This window comes from Hyperolius riggenbachi, chromosome 11 (genome assembly GCF_040937935.1).
Source record: "Hyperolius riggenbachi isolate aHypRig1 chromosome 11, aHypRig1.pri, whole genome shotgun sequence".
Taxonomy (NCBI): domain Eukaryota; kingdom Metazoa; phylum Chordata; class Amphibia; order Anura; family Hyperoliidae; genus Hyperolius; species Hyperolius riggenbachi.
Genome location: NC_090656.1, coordinates 119551833 through 119570803, shown reverse-complemented (window position 1 = coordinate 119570803; position 18971 = coordinate 119551833). Strand labels below are relative to the sequence as shown.

Genomic DNA, 18971 nt, shown 5'->3' with positions numbered 1-18971 from the left:
TATATATATATATATATATATATATATACATGTATATACATGTATATACATATATATGTATATACGTGTGTGTATGTATGTATGTATATATATATATATATATATATATATATATATATGTATATATATGTATGTATGTATGTATATATATGTATGTATGTATGTATATATATATATATATATATATATATATATATATATATATATATATATATATATATATATATATATATATATATATATATATATATATATATATACAGGGCCGGCCCTCTCATGAGGCGGGGTGAAACTTTTGCCTCAGGCGGCAAATTTCTAGGGGTGGCATCCGCCCGTCGGAGGGTGCGGGGAGCCGGCCGCCCAGCTGGAGGGGTAGCGGGCAGGACGGGGGTATTGGGCCTAGCGTCGGGAAGGGGGGTCGGACCCCCCCCCCCCCCCCTGCCTCGCCTGGGTCCCCGTCCTCCGCTCCCCTCCAGCCTTAAATACATCCGAACTAGCGCAACTCGTAAGAGGCAGTGGGCGGGGAGGACTCACCTCTTCCTCGCTCGATCCAGCGTGCGCTCCACTGACGTCACTTCCTGCACGCCGCCCACTGTATTGTAAATGGACGGCGCTGCAGGAAGGGACGTCAGTGGAGCGCACGCTGGATCGAGCGAGGAAGAGGTGAGTCCTCCCCGCCCACTGCCTCTTACGAGTTGCGCTAGTTCGGATGTATTTAAGGCTGGAGGGGAGCGGAGGACGGGGACCCAGGCGAGGGAGGCGGGGGGTCCGACCCCCCTCCCCGCCGCTAGGCCCAATACCCCCGCCCTGCCCCCGCTACCCCTCCAGCTCGGCAGCGCCCCCCCCCCCCACGGGGGGTGGGGGGGGGGGCGGCAGCAATAATTTTTTTTTAAAATTTGCCTCAGGCGGCAAAAAGTCTAGGGCCGGCCCTGTATATATATATTCTGCTGCCTGCACCGATGTCTGCCTGGATTTTGACTACTCTCTGCCTGCCGCCTGCACTGATTTCTGCCTGGATTTTGACTATTCTCTGCCTGCCGCCTGCACCGACGTCTGCCTGGATTTTGACTACTCTCTGCCCGTACTAACGTCTGCCTGGGTTTTTTGACTACTTTCTGCCTGCTGCCTGCACCGATGTCTGCCCGGATTTTTACTACTCTCTGCCTGCCACTAGTGTTGGGCTAACAGTGTTCGCCACTGTTCGGGTTCTGCAGAACATCACCCTGTTCGGGTGATGTTCGGGTTCGGCCGAACACCTGATGGTGTTCGGCCAAACTGTTCGGCCATATGGCCGAACTAAGAGCGCATGGCCGAACGTTACCCGAACGTTCGGCTAGCGCTGTGATTGGCCGAACGGGTCACGTGTAGTGTTGGGCGAACATCTAGATGTTCGGGTTCGGGCCGAACATGGCCGAACTCCGAACATAATGGAACTCAATGGGGACCCGAACTTTTGTGCTTTGTAAAGCCTCCTTACATGCTACATACCCCAAATTTACAGGGTATGTGCACCTTGGGAGTGGGTACAAGAGGAAAATTTTTTTTAGCAAAAAGAGCTTATAGTTTTTGAGAAAATCGATTTTAAAGTTTCAAAGGGAAAACTGTCTTTTAAATGCGGGAAATGTCTGTTTTCTTTGCACAGGTAACATGCTTTTTGTCGGCATGCAGTCATCATAAATGTAATACATATAAGAGGTTCCAGGAAAAGGGACCGGTAACGCTAACCCAGCAGCAGCACACGTGATGGAACAGGAGGAGGGTGGCGCAGGAGGAGAAGGCCACGCTTTGAGACACAACAACCCAGGCCTTGCATGAGGACAAGAAGCGTGCGGATAGCAATTTGCATTTTGTCGCCATGCAGTCATAAATGTAATACAGATGAGAGGTTCAATAAACAGGGACCGGAAAAGCTAACCCATCACAGATGTTCATTGTTCATGTTACTTGGTTGGGGTCCGGGAGTGTTGCGTAGTCGTTTCCAACCCAGGATTGATTCATTTTAATTTGAGTCAGACGGTCTGCATTTTCTGTGGAGAGGCGGATACGCCGCCGATCTGTGACGATGCCTCCGGCAGCACTGAAACAGCGTTCCGACATAACGCTGGCTGCCGGGCAAGCCAGCACCTCTATTGCGTACATTGCCAGTTTGTGCCAGGTGTCTAGCTTCGATACCCAATAGTTGAAGGGTGCAGATGGATTGTTCAACACCGCTACGCCATCTGACATGTAGTCCTTGACCATCTTCTCCAGGCGATCGGTGTTGGAGGTGGATCTGCACGCTTGCTGTTCTGTGTGCTGCTGCATGGGTGTCAGAAAATTTTCCCACTCCAAGGACACTGCCGATACCATTCCCTTTTGGGCACTAGCTGCGGCTTGTGTTGTTTGCTGCCCTCCTGGTCGTCCTGGGTTTGCGGAAGTCAGTCTGTCGGCGTACAACTGGCTAGAGGAGGGGGAGGATGTCAATCTCCTCTCTAAAGTCTCCACAAGGGCCTGCTGGTATTCTTCCATTTTGACCTGTCTGGCTCTTTCTTCAAGCAGTTTTGGAACATTGTGTTTGTACCGTGGATCCAGAAGGGTATAAACCCAGTAATTGGTGTTGTCCAGAATGCGCACAATGCGTGGGTCGCGTTCAATGCAGTCCTAGGCCGAAGAGGTCATAGCCTAGGGTCACAAAACCTGTTTATTTGGGCAATTTCAATGGTGGCGAGTCTGACGTACATAAATCGCAGCAATGGCCGTTAGCAACGTCTGAATCTCACGAAATGTCTCATGCAGGTAGAAGACATATTGTTAGACTTGGGCTCCAAAGATGGGTTCCCTACATCTCTGCAAACCAGAGTTACAGGGGTCCAAATTTGGTAAAATCACCCATAGACTTTCATTGGGCCTCCTATTTACAGTTCCAAAATCTCACATCTTTTCAAAGGGCAATTACTCAGCAGTGGTAAATTTTCTAGCATTGTAGGGACCCTTAGGGGGAACATGACTGGTGAGTTTCGGGCCCCTAGGCCAAAGAGATCATAGCCTAGGGTCACAAAAACCTGTTTATTTGGGCTATTTCAATGGTAGTGATGGTGACGTACATAAATCTCAGCCATGGCCGTTAGCAACGTCTGAATCTCACGAAATGTCTCATGCAGGTAGAAGACATATTGTTAGACTTGGATTCCAAAGATGGGGTCCCTACATCTCTGCAAACCAGAGTTACAGGGGTCCAAAATTGGTAAAATCCCCCATAGGCTTTCATTGGGCCTCCTATTTACCGTTCCAAAATCTCACACCATTTCAAAGGGCAATGGCTCAGCAGTGGCAAAACTCACCAGTCATGATCCCCCTAAGGGTCCCTACAATGCTAGAAAATTTGGTACTGCTGAGCCATTGCCCTTTGAAAAGATGTGAGATTTTGGAAAGTGAAATAGGGAGGCAATGAAATCCTATGGGGGATTTTACCAATTTTGGACCCCTGTAACTCTGGTTTGCAGAGATGTAGGGACCCCATCTTTGGAATCCAAGTCTAACAATATGTCTTCTACCTGCATGAGACATTTCGTGAGATTCAGACGTTGCTAACGGCCATTGCTGCGATTTATGTACGTCACCATCACTACCATTGAAATACTTCAAATAAACAGGTTTTTGTGACCCTAGGCTATGACCTCTTCGGCCTAGGGGCCCGAAACTCACCAGTCATGTTCCCCCTAAGGGTCCCTACAATGCTAGAAAATTTGGTACTGCTGAGCCATTGCCCTTTGAAAAGATGTGAGATTTTGGAAAGTGAAATAGGGAGGCAATGAAATCCTATGGGGGATTTTACCAATTTTGGACCCCTGTAACTCTGGTTTGCAGAGATGTAGGGACCCCATCTTTGGAATCCAAGTCTAACAATATGTCTTCTACCTGCATGAGACATTTCGTGAGATTCAGACTTTGCTAACGGCCATTGCTGCGATTTATGTACGTCACCATCACTACCATTGAAATAGCCCAAATAAACAGGTTTTTGTGACCCTAGGCTATGACCTCTTTGGCCTAGGGGCCCGAAACTCACCAGTCATGTTCCCCCTAAGGGTCCCTACAATGCTAGAAAATTTGCCACTGCCGAGTAATTGCCCTTTGAAAAGATGTGAGATTTTGGAACTGTGAATAGGAGGCCCAATGAAAGCCTATGGGTGATTTTACCAAATTTGGAGCCCTGTAACTCTGGTTTGCAGAGATGTAGGGAACCCATCTTTGGAGCCCAAGTCTAACAATATGTCTTCTACCTGCATGAGACATTTCGTGAGATTCAGACGTTGCTAACGGCCATTGCTGCGATTTATGTACGTCAGACTCGCCACCATTGAAATTGCCCAAATAAACAGGTTTTGTGACCCTAGGCTATGACCTCTTCGGCCTAGGACTGCATTGAACGCGACCCACGCATTGTGCGCATTCTGGACAACACCAATTACTGGGTTTATACCCTTCTGGATCCACGGTACAAACACAATGTTCCAAAACTGCTTGAAGAAAGAGCCAGACAGGTCAAAATGGAAGAATACCAGCAGGCCCTTGTGGAGACTTTAGAGAGGAGATTGACATCCTCCCCCTCCTCTAGCCAGTTGTACGCCGACAGACTGACTTCCGCAAACCCAGGACGACCAGGAGGGCAGCAAACAACACAAGCCGCAGCTAGTGCCCAAAAGGGAATGGTATCGGCAGTGTCCTTGGAGTGGGAAAATTTTCTGACACCCATGCAGCAGCACACAGAACAGCAAGCGTGCAGATCCACCTCCAACACCGATCGCCTGGAGAAGATGGTCAAGGACTACATGTCAGATGGCTTAGCTGTGTTGAACAATCCATCTGCACCCTTCAACTATTGGGTATCGAAGCTAGACACCTGGCACAAACTGGCAATGTACGCAATAGAGGTGCTGGCTTGCCCGGCAGCCAGCGTTATGTCGGAACGCTGTTTCAGTGCTGCCGGAGGCATCGTCACAGATCGGCGGCGTATCCGCCTCTCCACAGAAAATGCAGACCGTCTGACTCAAATTAAAATGAATCAATCCTGGATTGGAAACGACTACGCAACACTCCCGGACCCCAACCAAGTAACATGAACAATGAACATCTGTGATGGGTTAGCTTTTCCGGTCCCTGTTTATTGAACCTCTCATCTGTATTACATTTATGACTGCATGGCGACAAAATGCAAATTGCTATCCGCACGCTTCTTGTCCTCATGCAAGGCCTGGGTTGTTGTGTCTCAAAGCGTGGCCTTCTCCTCCTGCGCCACCCTCCTCCTGTTCCATCACGTGTGCTGCTGCTGGGTTAGCGTTACCGGTCCCTTTTCCTGGAACCTCTTATATGTATTATATTTATGACTGCATGCCGACAAAAAGCATGTTACCTGTGCAAAGAAAACAGACATTTTGCTAAAAATTTTTTGCCTCTTGTACCCACTCCCAAGGTGCACATACCCTGTAAATTTGGGGTATGTAGCATGTAAGGAGGCTTTACAAAGCACAAAAGTTCGGGTCCCCATTGACTTCCATTATGTTCGGAGTTCGGGTCGAACACCCGAACATCGCGGCCATGTTCGGCCTGTTCGGCCCGAACCCGAACATCTAGATGTTCGCCCAACACTACCTGCCACCTGCACCGATGTCTGCCTGGATTTTGACTTCTCTCTGCCTGCCGCCTGCACAGACTTCTGCGTGGATTTTGACTATTCGCTGCCTGCCGCCTGCACCGACGTCTGCCTGGATTTTGACTACTCTCTGCCCGTACTAACGTCTGCCTGGGTTTTTTGACTACTTTCTGCCTGCCGCCTGCACCGATGTCTGCCTGGATTTTTACTACTCTCTGCCTGCCACCTGCACCGATGTCTGCCTGGATTTTGACTTCTCTCTGCCTGCCGCCTGCATCAATGTCTGCCTGGATTTTGACTACTCTGTCTGCCGCCTACACTGACCTCTGCCTGGATTTTGAGTACTCTCTGCCTGCCTTATTTTTACAGTTTCACAATTTGTTTATTCATAAATGTAATTAATTCAACAAATGTGTGTTCTAGTCTTTTATTTATAAGCAGAATGTCTACCAGGCTTTTATTCTGGCATATTTTGGTGAGTTATGACTTAAGAGTTGGAGGCCTAAAATTCTTGAAAAAAAAGTACCGCTTTTGACTCATAATTCCAGACGGAAATGCACCGCTAGGCAGGTTAAAAAAATATACATGAAAACAAATGTCTTGCCTGGATCAGTCTTTGGACATGGGCAGCTCGGTCGTGTAAATGACAAAGAACACTGAATACCGTCGTGCTGACGAAATGTCTACTATTGGCTCACATACCTTGGCAAAGGTGCCAGGATTACACAGCAGTTAGGCAGGGGCCTCAGTCTTCTGAACACATTTTTTCTGCACGTGTGTTCTGCACACCATATGCATTTGTATGCAGAAAAATGCAGCTAATGTAATTGATTAAAAAAAAACACACACAACGTGCAGAATTATGCTGCAGGATGTCAGGGTTTTTTTGCACGGGAAAAAACCAATTCAAGTAGGAACCAGCCCAGTAACATGAGTTCAGTATAAATGAGTTTTTCTGTGTTGAAAACGCACACGAAAGTAAAAAAGTGTGGCCCCTGTCTAGGACCTGTTTCCAATGAGTACACATTCAAAAATGCAATTTTTTGCATTAAAAATGAAACCAATGCATGTTAGTGGAGTAATTTCCATTAAAAGTGAATTTTTGCATATGGTGCAATGCAGAAACAATATGGATTGCATACTGCAGATTTCTGCACAACACATCCATTTCCCAAGTAATGATTGTAAGACGCATATGAAAATTTTCATTCAAATTTGCATAAAAACATCAAAATTTGCATACGTGAAAACGCATGGGATTGAAATATCCTAGTGAAAAATAGACACTAAATGTAATCTTGATCCTTCTCTTTCTGCAAAAGGAGGATCTACTAAATATTGATTGAATTTCTTTCTTGTGGTGCCCAAATGTATGCACCTGCCTAATTTTGTTTAAACAATGATTGCACACTTTCTGTAAATCCAATAAACTTAATTTCCTTTCTTAAATATCACTGTGTGTGTCTCCTATATGATATATTTTTTTTCGTTATACTTTTGTTTATTGAAAAGATTTATTTTTTTTTTAACATACAGAAGTTGAACAATGAACAGTATAAAGAAGACATTTCAATAGAAAACAGGATTAATCATAGAAATTGTCCCTAGATCTATTATGGAGAAATTAACAGCAATCACAAGTTGAGACACCGAAAGATCCATATAGGTTAAGGGAATAACTGGGCTGAAGTAGAATGTATGTATGACAAACCAAGGAGTGAAGAATAAAGATATTCCTGTTTAATTTGTGGAGTAGCGAATATGAGAAATGAGAAATCGGATGATTATAACCTGTATTAATAGAAATGTTGATTCTGTTAACCTAAGAATCAATGAGGGTGAGTTAGGAGAAGGGTCACACCAAAGATCAATGAATCTTTCAGTGTAGGCCTATAGGTAATGATAAGGATGAAAGCCTTAAAGAGACTTCGTAACAAAAATTTCATCCGGTTCTCTTCCATCCTACGAGTTCCAAAATCTATTCTAATGTGCTCTGGCTAGTGTTGGGCGAACAGTGTTCGCCACTGTTCGGGTTCTGCAGAACATCACCCTGTTCGGGTGATGTTCGCGTTCGGCCGAACACCTGATGGTGTTCGGCCTTTTAAGTTCGGGTTCGCCCCGAACTACTAAATGGCCGCCGAACAGGGCCGAACAGGGCCCCTATTCGGCGAACAGGGCCCTGTTCGGCCGAATACTGCCCCCCTATGGGGTCGAAGGCATAAGGAGGGAGCATGCCCCGATCGCGGGGGGGGGGTCGGAAATTCCCCCCACCCCCTCCGCTAGCGCTCCCCCCTCTGCCCGCCTTCCCATACAAAAGTTTCAGGAAGTACCGGTCCGGTGGTAGTGGGTGGCTGGCAGTGGGCGGCACTGTGAAGTGAGTGACTGAGGAGGAGGAGTCCAGAGAGTGACGCGTTGAGGGAGGCCGGGCAGCGGGCGGTTCAGCAGTAGTACCGTACTACTGCTGAACCGCCCGCTGCCCGGCCTCCCTCAACGCGTCACTCTCCGGACTCCTCCCCCTCAGTCACTCACTTCACAGTGCCGCCCACTGCCAGCCACCCACTACCACCGGACCGGTACTTCCTGAAACTTTTGTATGGGGAAGCGGGCAGAGGGGGGAGCGCTAACGGAGGGGGTGGGGGGAATTTCCGACCCCCCCCCGCGATCAGGGCATGCTCCCCCCTTATGCCTGCGACCCCATAGGGCCCCCAAAAGCGGGGAGTTCGGGGTTCGGCCCGAACATGCCGAACATTGCGGCCATGTTCGGCGAACTTTCCCGAACCCGAACATCCAGGTGTTCGCCCAACACTAGCTCTGGCTTACTGCCTTACTGCAGCACGTTCTACTATCACCATCTCTGTAATAAATCAACTTATCTCTCTCCTGTCAGACTTGTCGGCCTGTGTCTGGAAGGCTGCTAAGTTCTTCAGTGTTGTGGTTCTGTGATGCATCTCCCCCCTCCAGGCCCCTCTCTGCACACTGCCTGTGTGTTATTTACTGGGGCAACTATGATTTATACAGGAAAATCATGACGATTAACAAAGTGCTAGCTGCGCGCACAGTACTTTAAATGGCGCAAATCGCCCCACCAGGGGCTGAGATATCTTCCTGCGCGGCATAGCCCAAGCTCAGCTCGGGCTTACCGCCAGGAAGGTTAAAGGATAGGGGATGGTAGGGTGAGAAGCCTAGTGTTTGATGGGCTAATTTCTTCCAGCTTCTCTCTGCTCTCTTATCTTTTACAAGCTGGATAAATCCTCCTCTGAGCTGGCTGGGCTTTTACATACTGAGGAATTACATACAGGCAGAGCTGTCTGCACTCTGCAGGAAGAAACAGCCTGACACTTCAGTGGAAGATAGCTACAGGGGGAAAGAAACACACAAAGGATTTCTTGAGATTAAAAAGGAAGGCTGTATACAGCCTGCTTGTGTATGGATGTATTTTCTATGTGTGGACATACTGTACATCAACCTACTTCCTGTTTTGGTGGCCATTTTGTTTGTTTATAAACAAACTTTTTAAAACTGTTTTTAACCACTTTTAATGCGGCGGGGAGCAGCGAAATTGTGACAGAGGGTAATAGGAGATGTCCCCTAATGCACTGGTATGTTTACTTTTGTGCGATTTTAACAATACAGATTCTCTTTAATAGCCTACATGCGTAGTAGAAATTAAGGTGGATGAGAGCAGGGGCTTAACCTCCCTGGCAGTTAATTTTTTTTTTTGCCAAATAGTCAAAAATCCTTTTTTTTTATTTCAAGTAAAGCTACATAGCTACATGAAACACAACTAGAGGGCGCATGTGTCTCCCTAGTGCGATCGTCGCTGGCATCAATAGCAAACAGGGGAACACGTATATAATGCGCTCCCCTGTTTGGCTTCTCCTGTCGCCATGGCGACGATCAGAATGACGTCATGGACGTCAGCTGACGTCAGACGCCTCCGATCCAGCCCATAGCGCTGCCCGGAACTCATTGGTTCGGGCAATGCAGGGCTCTGGCAGGGGGGGGGCTCTTCTGCCGCTGCGTGCGGGCGATCGCCGCAGAGCAGCGGCGATCAAGCTGTGCATACGGCTAGCAAAGTGCTAGCTGCGCGCACAGTACTTTAAATGGCGCAAATCGCCCCACCAGGGGCTGAGATATCTTCCTGCGTGGCATAGCCCAAGCTCAGCTCGGGCTTACCGCCAGGAAGGTTAAAGGATACGGGATGGTAGGGTGAGAAGCCTAGTGTTTGATGGGCTAATTTCTTCCATATGATAAGAGCCTATATGATATATTTAATTGACATTTTTTATCGCAACAACCAACGATTTATACAGGAAAATCATGACGATTAACAAGGTTGCCCAAACTTTTGCATCCTACTGTAAATGGCTAACAATACTTTTCACAATCCACCATCCTTGCACTGGCAATTTTGGATCTTTAAGTCGTCTTGGCAAATCAAGCTCCAATTCAGAATAATAATGATCGTATGGGCAGATGACGTCTTTCATCACAGCTATGTTGGAAAGTGAACTAGAAAACTTGTATTCCTCAGGATCAGGGCCCCACTTACTAGGAATGATCAAATATGCAAATTCTTCCGAGATGATGCACAATTTATGCAAATTGTATGCAAATATATGCAGCTTGAAAACGGACCAATCGATTTAAACCTGGGTCTAAATTGATTGATCCATTTTCAAACTGCATACATTTGCATACAAAATTTGCATAATTTCAGAAGAATTTGCATCTCATTGATCATCCCTACTTATTACAAGGAAATTCTGGCATTCATCTTGTTTTAATCTTTTCTATATGTTTAGCAATTAAATATTGCAAAAATAATATCCTTTGTTTACTTTCAGAACTGTATCGCAGATACTTGTAGGAGTATGAAGAGTGAAGCAAGCATGTGCGCTGCTGTTTTCTCTTATGTTAAAATATGTGCTGCAAAAGGAATTATGTTAACCAACTGGCAACTAAGTGCATGCAGTAAGTACATTTTCTATGTATTTATATATGTAAGCATCAGACAGTGCCTAGATATATAGTAATAGTCAATGATTGGGACGTATCTCATTCAATAGTTTTGACTATTTTTTTTTACATTAGAGAGGAAGATAAGGGGAAAAAAACAGGGACACTGGTAGGTGGATCTAATGCAATATTGTCAGTTCAGGTAGAAAATGAGTAGTGTTTCAAGGGCTGGATGCTTACAATTCGAGTTGCTATATCAAGCAACCACTGGTAACAGCATGTGGGGAAATACCGTTCCCACTCGGTCTTGAGAGTATGAGGTGGTCGCTACTCCAATAAATAAACTTTATGATAAAATCCTAAAGATCTAAACACCCCGATTTTTTAATGCTGTTTAGAAGCACAGCCAGTGCAGCCAGTATGCAAATAGCAAGAGAGAGCACTGCACTCAAAAACCCTTTTGTGTGTGCTAGAGCACCAAAAAACCATGAGCTAAAGGAAGAATATGCTCATAGACACAGCACCACACAACTATATATATATAATAGAAAAATGTCACAATTTTAATGATTAATTGTATACTTCCAAAAAGATAATAAAAACACTAAAAACAAGCCACCACAGTCAATTGGCATATAACAATATCAAGTAATGCTCATAACAATAATTGGCCATCATATTGATTCTAAAATAGTATAAGGTAGAAAAAAATGGTGTGGCTATGCTCAAACTGAGCATGCCCCCATTTGAACCCGGGTTCAGTACCTCTCAAGGAACAATATATAATAAAGTGCATATATTAGTGCAAATGGTGCATACAAAACAATCAGTGACCATATACAATGTAGAATATATATATCTCAATAGTGCAAAAATAATGACCAGAAACCTGGAGGAAAAGATGGCAGGAGGAACGTTTGGGAGAGACAGAAAGTGGGCAAGATACAGTGGAGTGAGGCAGAGGGATACTTATCCGGTATGGATGGCCAAGACAGGAGCTCGTGGTGGCTGAAAAGAGGCCCTCGGTGGACTACTCCACCGGTTCCGCGGCCGTCACGCCGCTTTTTCAAGAGAACCCCTCGCACTCTTGAAAAAGCGGCGTGACGGCCGCGGAACCGGTGGAGTAGTCCACCGAGGGCCTCTTTTCAGCCACCACGAGCTCCTGTCTTGGCCATCCATACCGGATAAGTATCCCTCTGCCTCACTCCACTGTATCTTGCCCACTTTCTGTCTCTCCCAAACGTTCCTCCTGCCATCTTTTCCTCCAGGTTTCTGGTCATTATTTTTGCACTATTGAGATATATATATTCTACATTGTATATGGTCACTGATTGTTTTGTATGCACCATTTGCACTAATATATGCACTTTATTATATATTGTTCCTTGAGAGGTACTGAACCCGGGTTCAAATGGGGGCATGCTCAGTTTGAGCATAGCCACACCATTTTTTTCTACCTTATACTATTTTAGAATCAATATGATGGCCAATTATTGTTATGAGCATTACTTGATATTGTTATATGCCAATTGACTGTGGTGGCTTGTTTTTAGTGTTTTTATTATCTTTTTGGAAGTATACAATTAATCAATAAAATTGTGACATTTTTCTATTATATATATATAGTTGTGTGGTGCTGTGTCTATGAGCATATTCTTCCTTTAGCAGTGCAGCCAGTATGCAACGTAAAAATAGGGCCAACAGAGGTGAGCAAGCGAGGTATATTGCAGAAAGTTCTACACGCACTGAGAAGTAGCAGCATGGGAAAGGTTCAGCGAGCCTCATCAGGATGGTCCTTGACGGAGACAAGCTGACCTGAAGTCCAACCCGCTGGATGTTCAGATGACAGTGCTGGCAGCTCATCTGTAGAACCAAATGTTGCAGCTGCGACAATTATGAAAAGCATCCTGCTAAGATCAAACAGATGACCAGAATCCCAAAGCCAATGAAAGATTCTGGTGTAGAATGGTCAGGAATGCCATGGATTGAGGCCTAGATACCGCTGTACTGCTGAGCTGGACGGTTAAGTTGCAGGTTACCTGGAATGGCTTCTGATGAACTGGTGTCAAGAGATAATTTGTGGAATTTCTTTCCTCCTTAGGTTTGGTTCACACTTGACTGTGCAGTATGCAATTTTTCAGACATTATCTGCATTAGTCTACACTAAAACAGGCATATTTTACCACAGTAACTGATTGATCCTAATGGGAAAACACACACAATGTGCGATATTATGCAGCAGGTTCAAAAAAATGCAAACAATATTGTTGATTGCTATGGATAATTTCAGTTTCATGAAATTTTGTTTAATTTTTGTAATTATGATCCTGGTGGTGATTATGATTTTGCATGTAATGTTTGTTTAATGTCCAAAATTAAGGTTGCAAAATTCACAAGTATTTTGAACATATGCTGTGGCTGAATGGAGTAATGGTTAAGGGATCTGCCTCTGACATGGGAGACCAGGGTTCGAATCTCGGCTCTGCCTGTTCAGTAAGCCAGCACCTATTCAGTAGGAGACCTTAGGCAAGTCTCCCTGACACTGCTACTGCCTATAGAGCGCGTCCTAGTGGCTGCAGCTCTGGCGCTTTGAGTCCGCCAGGAGAAAAGCGCGATATAAGTGTTCTGTGTTTGTTGTTTGTTTGTTTGATATGTTCGAATATGAGTATATGTGCAAAAATGTGTGGGCATGCATACGAAAATAAACCACTTCACTACCACAGGTTATTTCCCTTTAAAACCCACAGCAATTTTCTCATATCATGTGCCTCTCAATCATTTGCCAATAGCTTTATCGCACCTTATCACACCTTAAAGATCTATATATTGTTTTTTGCTGGACAAACTAGGCTTTCTTTGGGTGGCAATTTTTGCAAATAATTATTTAACTTTCTATGCATTTTAAAGAGAATAAGAAAAAAATAAAAAAGTAATTCTTTATCAGTTTTCAGCCATTATAGTTTAAAAATAAAAAGTGCTACTGTATAAAACTCACACATTTTATTTGCCCATTTGTCCTGGTTAAGACAACATTTAAATGATGTCCCTAGTACAATGTATGGGGACAATCATTTATTTAGAAATAAAGGTGTATTTTTTCCGTTTTGTGTCTCTTTATACTGAATCAATAATCATAAGCCCTTATTTGAAAATATAACAGTAATATACCCTCGTGACATCCATATTAACCACTTCCTTTTCTAACTACAATATATTTACGTTGTTACAAGTGACTCCTGAAAGCCACGCAACGTGAATATACGATGCCCCCTTTAAATTAGCACAGCACATGCGGTGGCACACACTTGGGCTCATCAGCACCCCTCCCTCTAACTACACTTATGTAAAGAATAGCGGAGATGCCGCCGCAGAGATTACCGGCATGGCGGCTATCTCTGCGGGTCAGCCGGCGGCCTCTGCCGCGCAGTTAAACGGTCAAGTTAGGCATGGTCCTTCCATTGCTCACAGGTTAAGGGCTACTCGCGCGCGAGCAGAGCGACAGGACCTTTATGCAGCTAGGAGGGGGGTCAACTGATCCTGCGGTCAGCTGACTCCAGCGGGCATCCGGATTGGCTGAGGGATGGGGGCAGCGCTGTGGAGCTTGCTGAGTATATATAGAGCAGGCCTGTCAGTAGCTCCGCGTCTGCTGTTGCGTATGCTATATCGTGTTAGCTCTCAGACCCCAGTCAGTTTCCAAAGTGTGTTAGAACCAGTCGGAGCTGGGAATTCACACTTAGCTACATTCTGTTGATAGCTTTAAAGTACCAGTGCATTGTTTATTTGTTATGACCTATTGCTTCCTCTGACTATTCTTCCGTTTGTCGATTCTGTACCTCAGTCTATCTGATTCACGTTGCCGACCCAGCCTGTCCCTGACGTTGAATCAGTGTTCAGATTCTGTACTTTGTCTGTCGGCTCGTTGCCAAACTCTGCCTGTCTGATCACTCTACCCGCACTGGTGGGCCCTGCCACCAGTGAGGGAAATCAGTTTCCTGCACCAATCTCCTAGGCGTAGGATATGGCTTTCTAGTCAGGGTGCCTGCTCTTCAGGTATCCTAGGCTGCAGTACTATCTGTGTCACTAGCCATTAGGCTGCAGTACTATCTGTGTCACTCGCCATTAGGCTGCAGCACTATCTGAGTCACTTGCTAGGCTGCAGTACTGCCTGTGTCACTCAAGCTTAGGCTGCAGTTACGCCTGAATCACCAGGCTACAGCACCAATTGTATCAACTACTCCTAGGCTGCTAAACAGTCCGCTCTATCTGTTCTTCTAGAGAGCCTGTGTTCAGCTCTACCGTGGTTCTCTCCTTATACTGTGCACCAAACACTACCGGGCTGCAGTACACTCTGAATCACTAGCTCTACAAGTGATCAGTCATCCAGCATTATTGTATTATCCACACTCTTGCCTGCAGTACTGTCTGACTCACCCAGTCATTAGGTGAGCAGCAGCTGCAGGCTGAGTCACCCGCTCCTCGGGTAGGCTCCCTCATCTGAATTACTGTTACACCTAAACACGATCCTCCACTGGTTGTTACGTGTCAGGCTATACTAGTATTATTGGTGATTCTGCAGATCACCATATAATCAGGTATAGCATATGTATTATTGTTGATACTGCAGATCACCAATAATCAGAAATATCTGTGTTGCTGACACCGATCGTTACAACTAAAAAGTGATTCCTTCTCGGGCGTCCAATCCCCCCCCCTTACCCGATCTCCTGTAATCCCCCACCCCCAAACTGTGATCGGGTAGCATGGAAGATTACAAAGAAGGCCTCTCACCTAACCTTGATCCTTTGGCCATTCGGGCTCCCCTCCTTTCAGTACCACTGTCAGCCTCTATGTGCAGAATGGAGCGAGTCCCGGCTTGATGATGTCACCAAGCCGTGACCCGATGCATTCTGCACAGAGGCTGACATTGGTACTGAATGGAGGGAAGCCCGAATCTCCACAGGAACAAGATTAGGTCAGAGATCTTACTTTATAATGCTTCCTTGTGCCCATCTCTGCAGGGGTGGCAATTTGGGGGTGGGTAGGAGTATGGTGGAACACACCTGCTGGGGTGTTTGGGGGGGAGCTGCACACTGGCTATCCATAGAGGGGTGGGGGTGAAGTAAAGGGGCACACACCTGGCTGTACATTGGGAGAGGGGAACAGAGGCACATCTGGCCAACTATGGGGGTGAGAGATAGAGGCACATCTGGCTGAGGTGGGGGGTTACAAAGTCACATCTGGCTGGAGAGGGGGTACAGAGGCACATCTGGCTAACTACGGGGGAAGGGGGGAATAATAAAGGGGCCCATAATTTTACAATACAAATCGGACACAAAATGGAAAAAATGCACCTTTATTTCCAAATAATTTATCGTCTCCATACAGTGTACTAGGATCATAATTTAAATGTTGTAATAACCAAGACAAATGGGCAAATAAAATGTGTGGGTTAATTTACAGTACCAACTTTTTTTTCAAACTACAATGGCTGAAAACTGAAAAATAATGACTTTTTTTTTTCATTTTTTGCCACCTATTCCCTTGAAAATGCATACAAGATAATATAATTCTTAGCAAAAGGTAATACTCAAAGAAGTACTAATTGGTGGCAAAAAAAGGTATAGATCATTTATGTGTGATAAGTAGTGATAATGTTATTGACTAATGAATGGGAGGAGTGTGAAATGTATGAAATGGCTCTGGTTTTTTAAGGGGAAAATCCCCATGGTAGGGAAGTGGTTAAGTAAAAGTCCCTAAGGTATATTTTTTTATGCCGTCACTTTTTTTTCAAGTGTTTTATTTTGGTAACTATTGGGGAGAGAGGTAGAAAGGGTTAATAACTAATGTGAGATTTATTTTTTTAATATATTTTAGTGTTTTTACTTTTTGTCCACTAGATGTCCAAACGCTTTATTCCTGTGTATTGTGAACAGTACACAGGAAGTGTTGTGTATGCGTTTTTTACTTTCATTTTCTGAATGACCACAGGCATCTCACTGATGCCAATGATCATTCATTACAGGCACTTTGATCGGCTTTGGGAACACATGTTCCCATTTACCAATTGGGATGGCAAGGGAATTGAGCAGATGCGCATGTGATCAGCAGCGGCGAGGTAAGCATAGACACATATCTATGCCCCTGATTCACAAGTGAAGTTTTCAGGGGGGTAGATATGAATGTGCATGCTTTTCACCCTTCTCTTTTAATAACTAGGGTTATACTGGGGGGCAGCCATTAGCAATTCCTCCATTGCCGGACACCACCTACTCCAGCATTTTGCCGGATTCTGTCCCAGCAATTTGAAAGGAAGGGAGGGGTTTCTCCAATAAATGTAAAATATTTTATACTTGCCATCATGCAGCTTAAAATAGGATGCCATTTATTATTATAATTTAAAAAATACATTTTATTTCTGAAATCTTGTATTTTTAATTTGGGTCCACTTTAACTGTTTAAAGGAAACTGCGTGAATCGGATCTTAATGGTCAATTATCTGCAAACAAATAACATCTGAGGAAGGATAAGAAGAAAATTACTTGGGCCAGAAAAGAACAAAATCCAATATTTTTGATCCACGCACCATGGGCCATATGCATGTCACTTTTCCTCCTAAGTTTTCTTTAAAGTGATATTTTCACACCTTATCAATAAAATGCATTTTAAGCCACCAAAAAAGAAGAAAATACTAAGGATAATTTTAACAATAATTTTCCACCTACTTTTTACTACTTTTTCAATTGCAGAGTGCTAAAAAGTTATCTTAAACAGAAGATAAAAAATCATCTCCGAGGAGCAATCTTAGGAGAACAAGTGAATTGCTTATGGCCTCATTGTCTTTTGTGAGATGCAAATGTAAGCACTGAAACATGAGGAGGAGGTGTGATTATGCTGTTGACAATATTTGTGATTTATTCAAAATTAAAGACACACTTTACCAGAATAGCTACCATAGCGTTCTGCAGTGACTAGGGATGGTCGGAATGCCAATTTCCAATTCCGTGGTAAATCCGCATTCCGTCATGTACCAATTACCGATTCCGCTTTCCGCTACCAATTTCCGCATTCCAATGCGGAATTTCCGCCGGAAATCGTGGAAATTCCGCCTGACTTTAACATCTATTTTCTCAAAAACTATAAAGTCTTTTTGAAAACTTTTTTTTGCATCTTGTTCAGAAGATTCTGTTTGATAAACCCTGAAAATTTGGTGTTTCTAGGACTTACGGGGGGTTTGTTATTAACCGCTAAAGTCGGCGGATTTTTACTGTAATGTTAAATGCAGAAAACAGGCAGATGCAGATTTTCTGCATTTTACATTACAGTAAAAATCCAAATGTTCAGGGTTTATTAAACTGAATCTTGTGAACAAGATGCAAAAAAAGTTTTCAAAAAGACCTTCTAGTTTTTGAGAAAATTGGTGTTAAAGTCGGGCGGAATTTCCGCGATTTTACGGCGGAAATTCCGCGATTTCCGGCGGAAATCCGCCTACGGCACTTGTGTTACCGATTTCCGCATTCCGATGCGGAAATGCAATTTCCGATCGGAATTTCGGAAATTGCATTTCCGAGGAATCCGAATGAGCATCCCTAGCAGTGACATGCTATTCTATCTAGTTTGCTCTTAGTGGGACCATCATTTGCTTTGACCCCAAACACATCTCCAGGCTATGTAAGATTATTTGACCAAGAAGAAGAGTAGCGGAATGCTGCCTCCACAATTACCAAACCTAAACCCTTTTGAGATCAGATGATTGTATACAATGAACAGAGGCGCCAAAAGTATAAGATTAGATTTAATGAGCTTAAAAACCAACTTAAATGGCAAAATTGAAGGAGGAAGTGGTGGTCTTACCTCCCTCAAGCAGACACGACAACGACTGCGATTCAGACAGTCAAACACATTTATTAGGAACTACAAAAAGAAATGCAACGCGTTTCGCAGGTTCAACCCCGCTTCATCAGGCAATATAGGGAGGAGTATCAAACTGAAAATGCCAGAGACCAAAGTATGAATACACTCATACAATCATAAATGTGTTATTATATAATATTCAAAAATAGTTATTTCAATATAATAAACTGAGCTCGAATGCAAAACTATGGATTAAATATATAAGGTAAGCCCATGATTCAATTAATTTCAGAATAAATGTATCTTGAAAAACACATATACATAGCCCAACATGGTAATGCATATGGTTCCCTCAATTAACTCAATAAATTGAGTTCAAATGCAAAACTATGGATTTTGTATATTCAGTATGTCAATAATAAAACAAATCTCAGAACAAATGTATCTCGGAACAACCCATAGCCAAACATGGCAATGCAGAGAAATTGCAGCAAATGAGTGATTGTTTTAACTGATCTAATGCAACATC

General features: G+C 44.2%; 1 protein-coding gene across 1 annotated transcript in view; it reads left to right on the top strand.

The window, feature by feature from the left end:
* Nucleotides 1-18971, top strand: part of LOC137537859 (mucin-5B-like) — a gene marked incomplete at its 5' end in the record, with an annotated part of 285507 nt that overhangs the window by 79823 nt on the left and 186713 nt on the right. The window contains one exon of the mRNA XM_068259809.1: nucleotides 10480-10610. Coding sequence (XP_068115910.1) covers nucleotides 10480-10610 — 131 coding nt within the window. The remainder of the gene's footprint in view (nucleotides 1-10479; nucleotides 10611-18971) is intronic.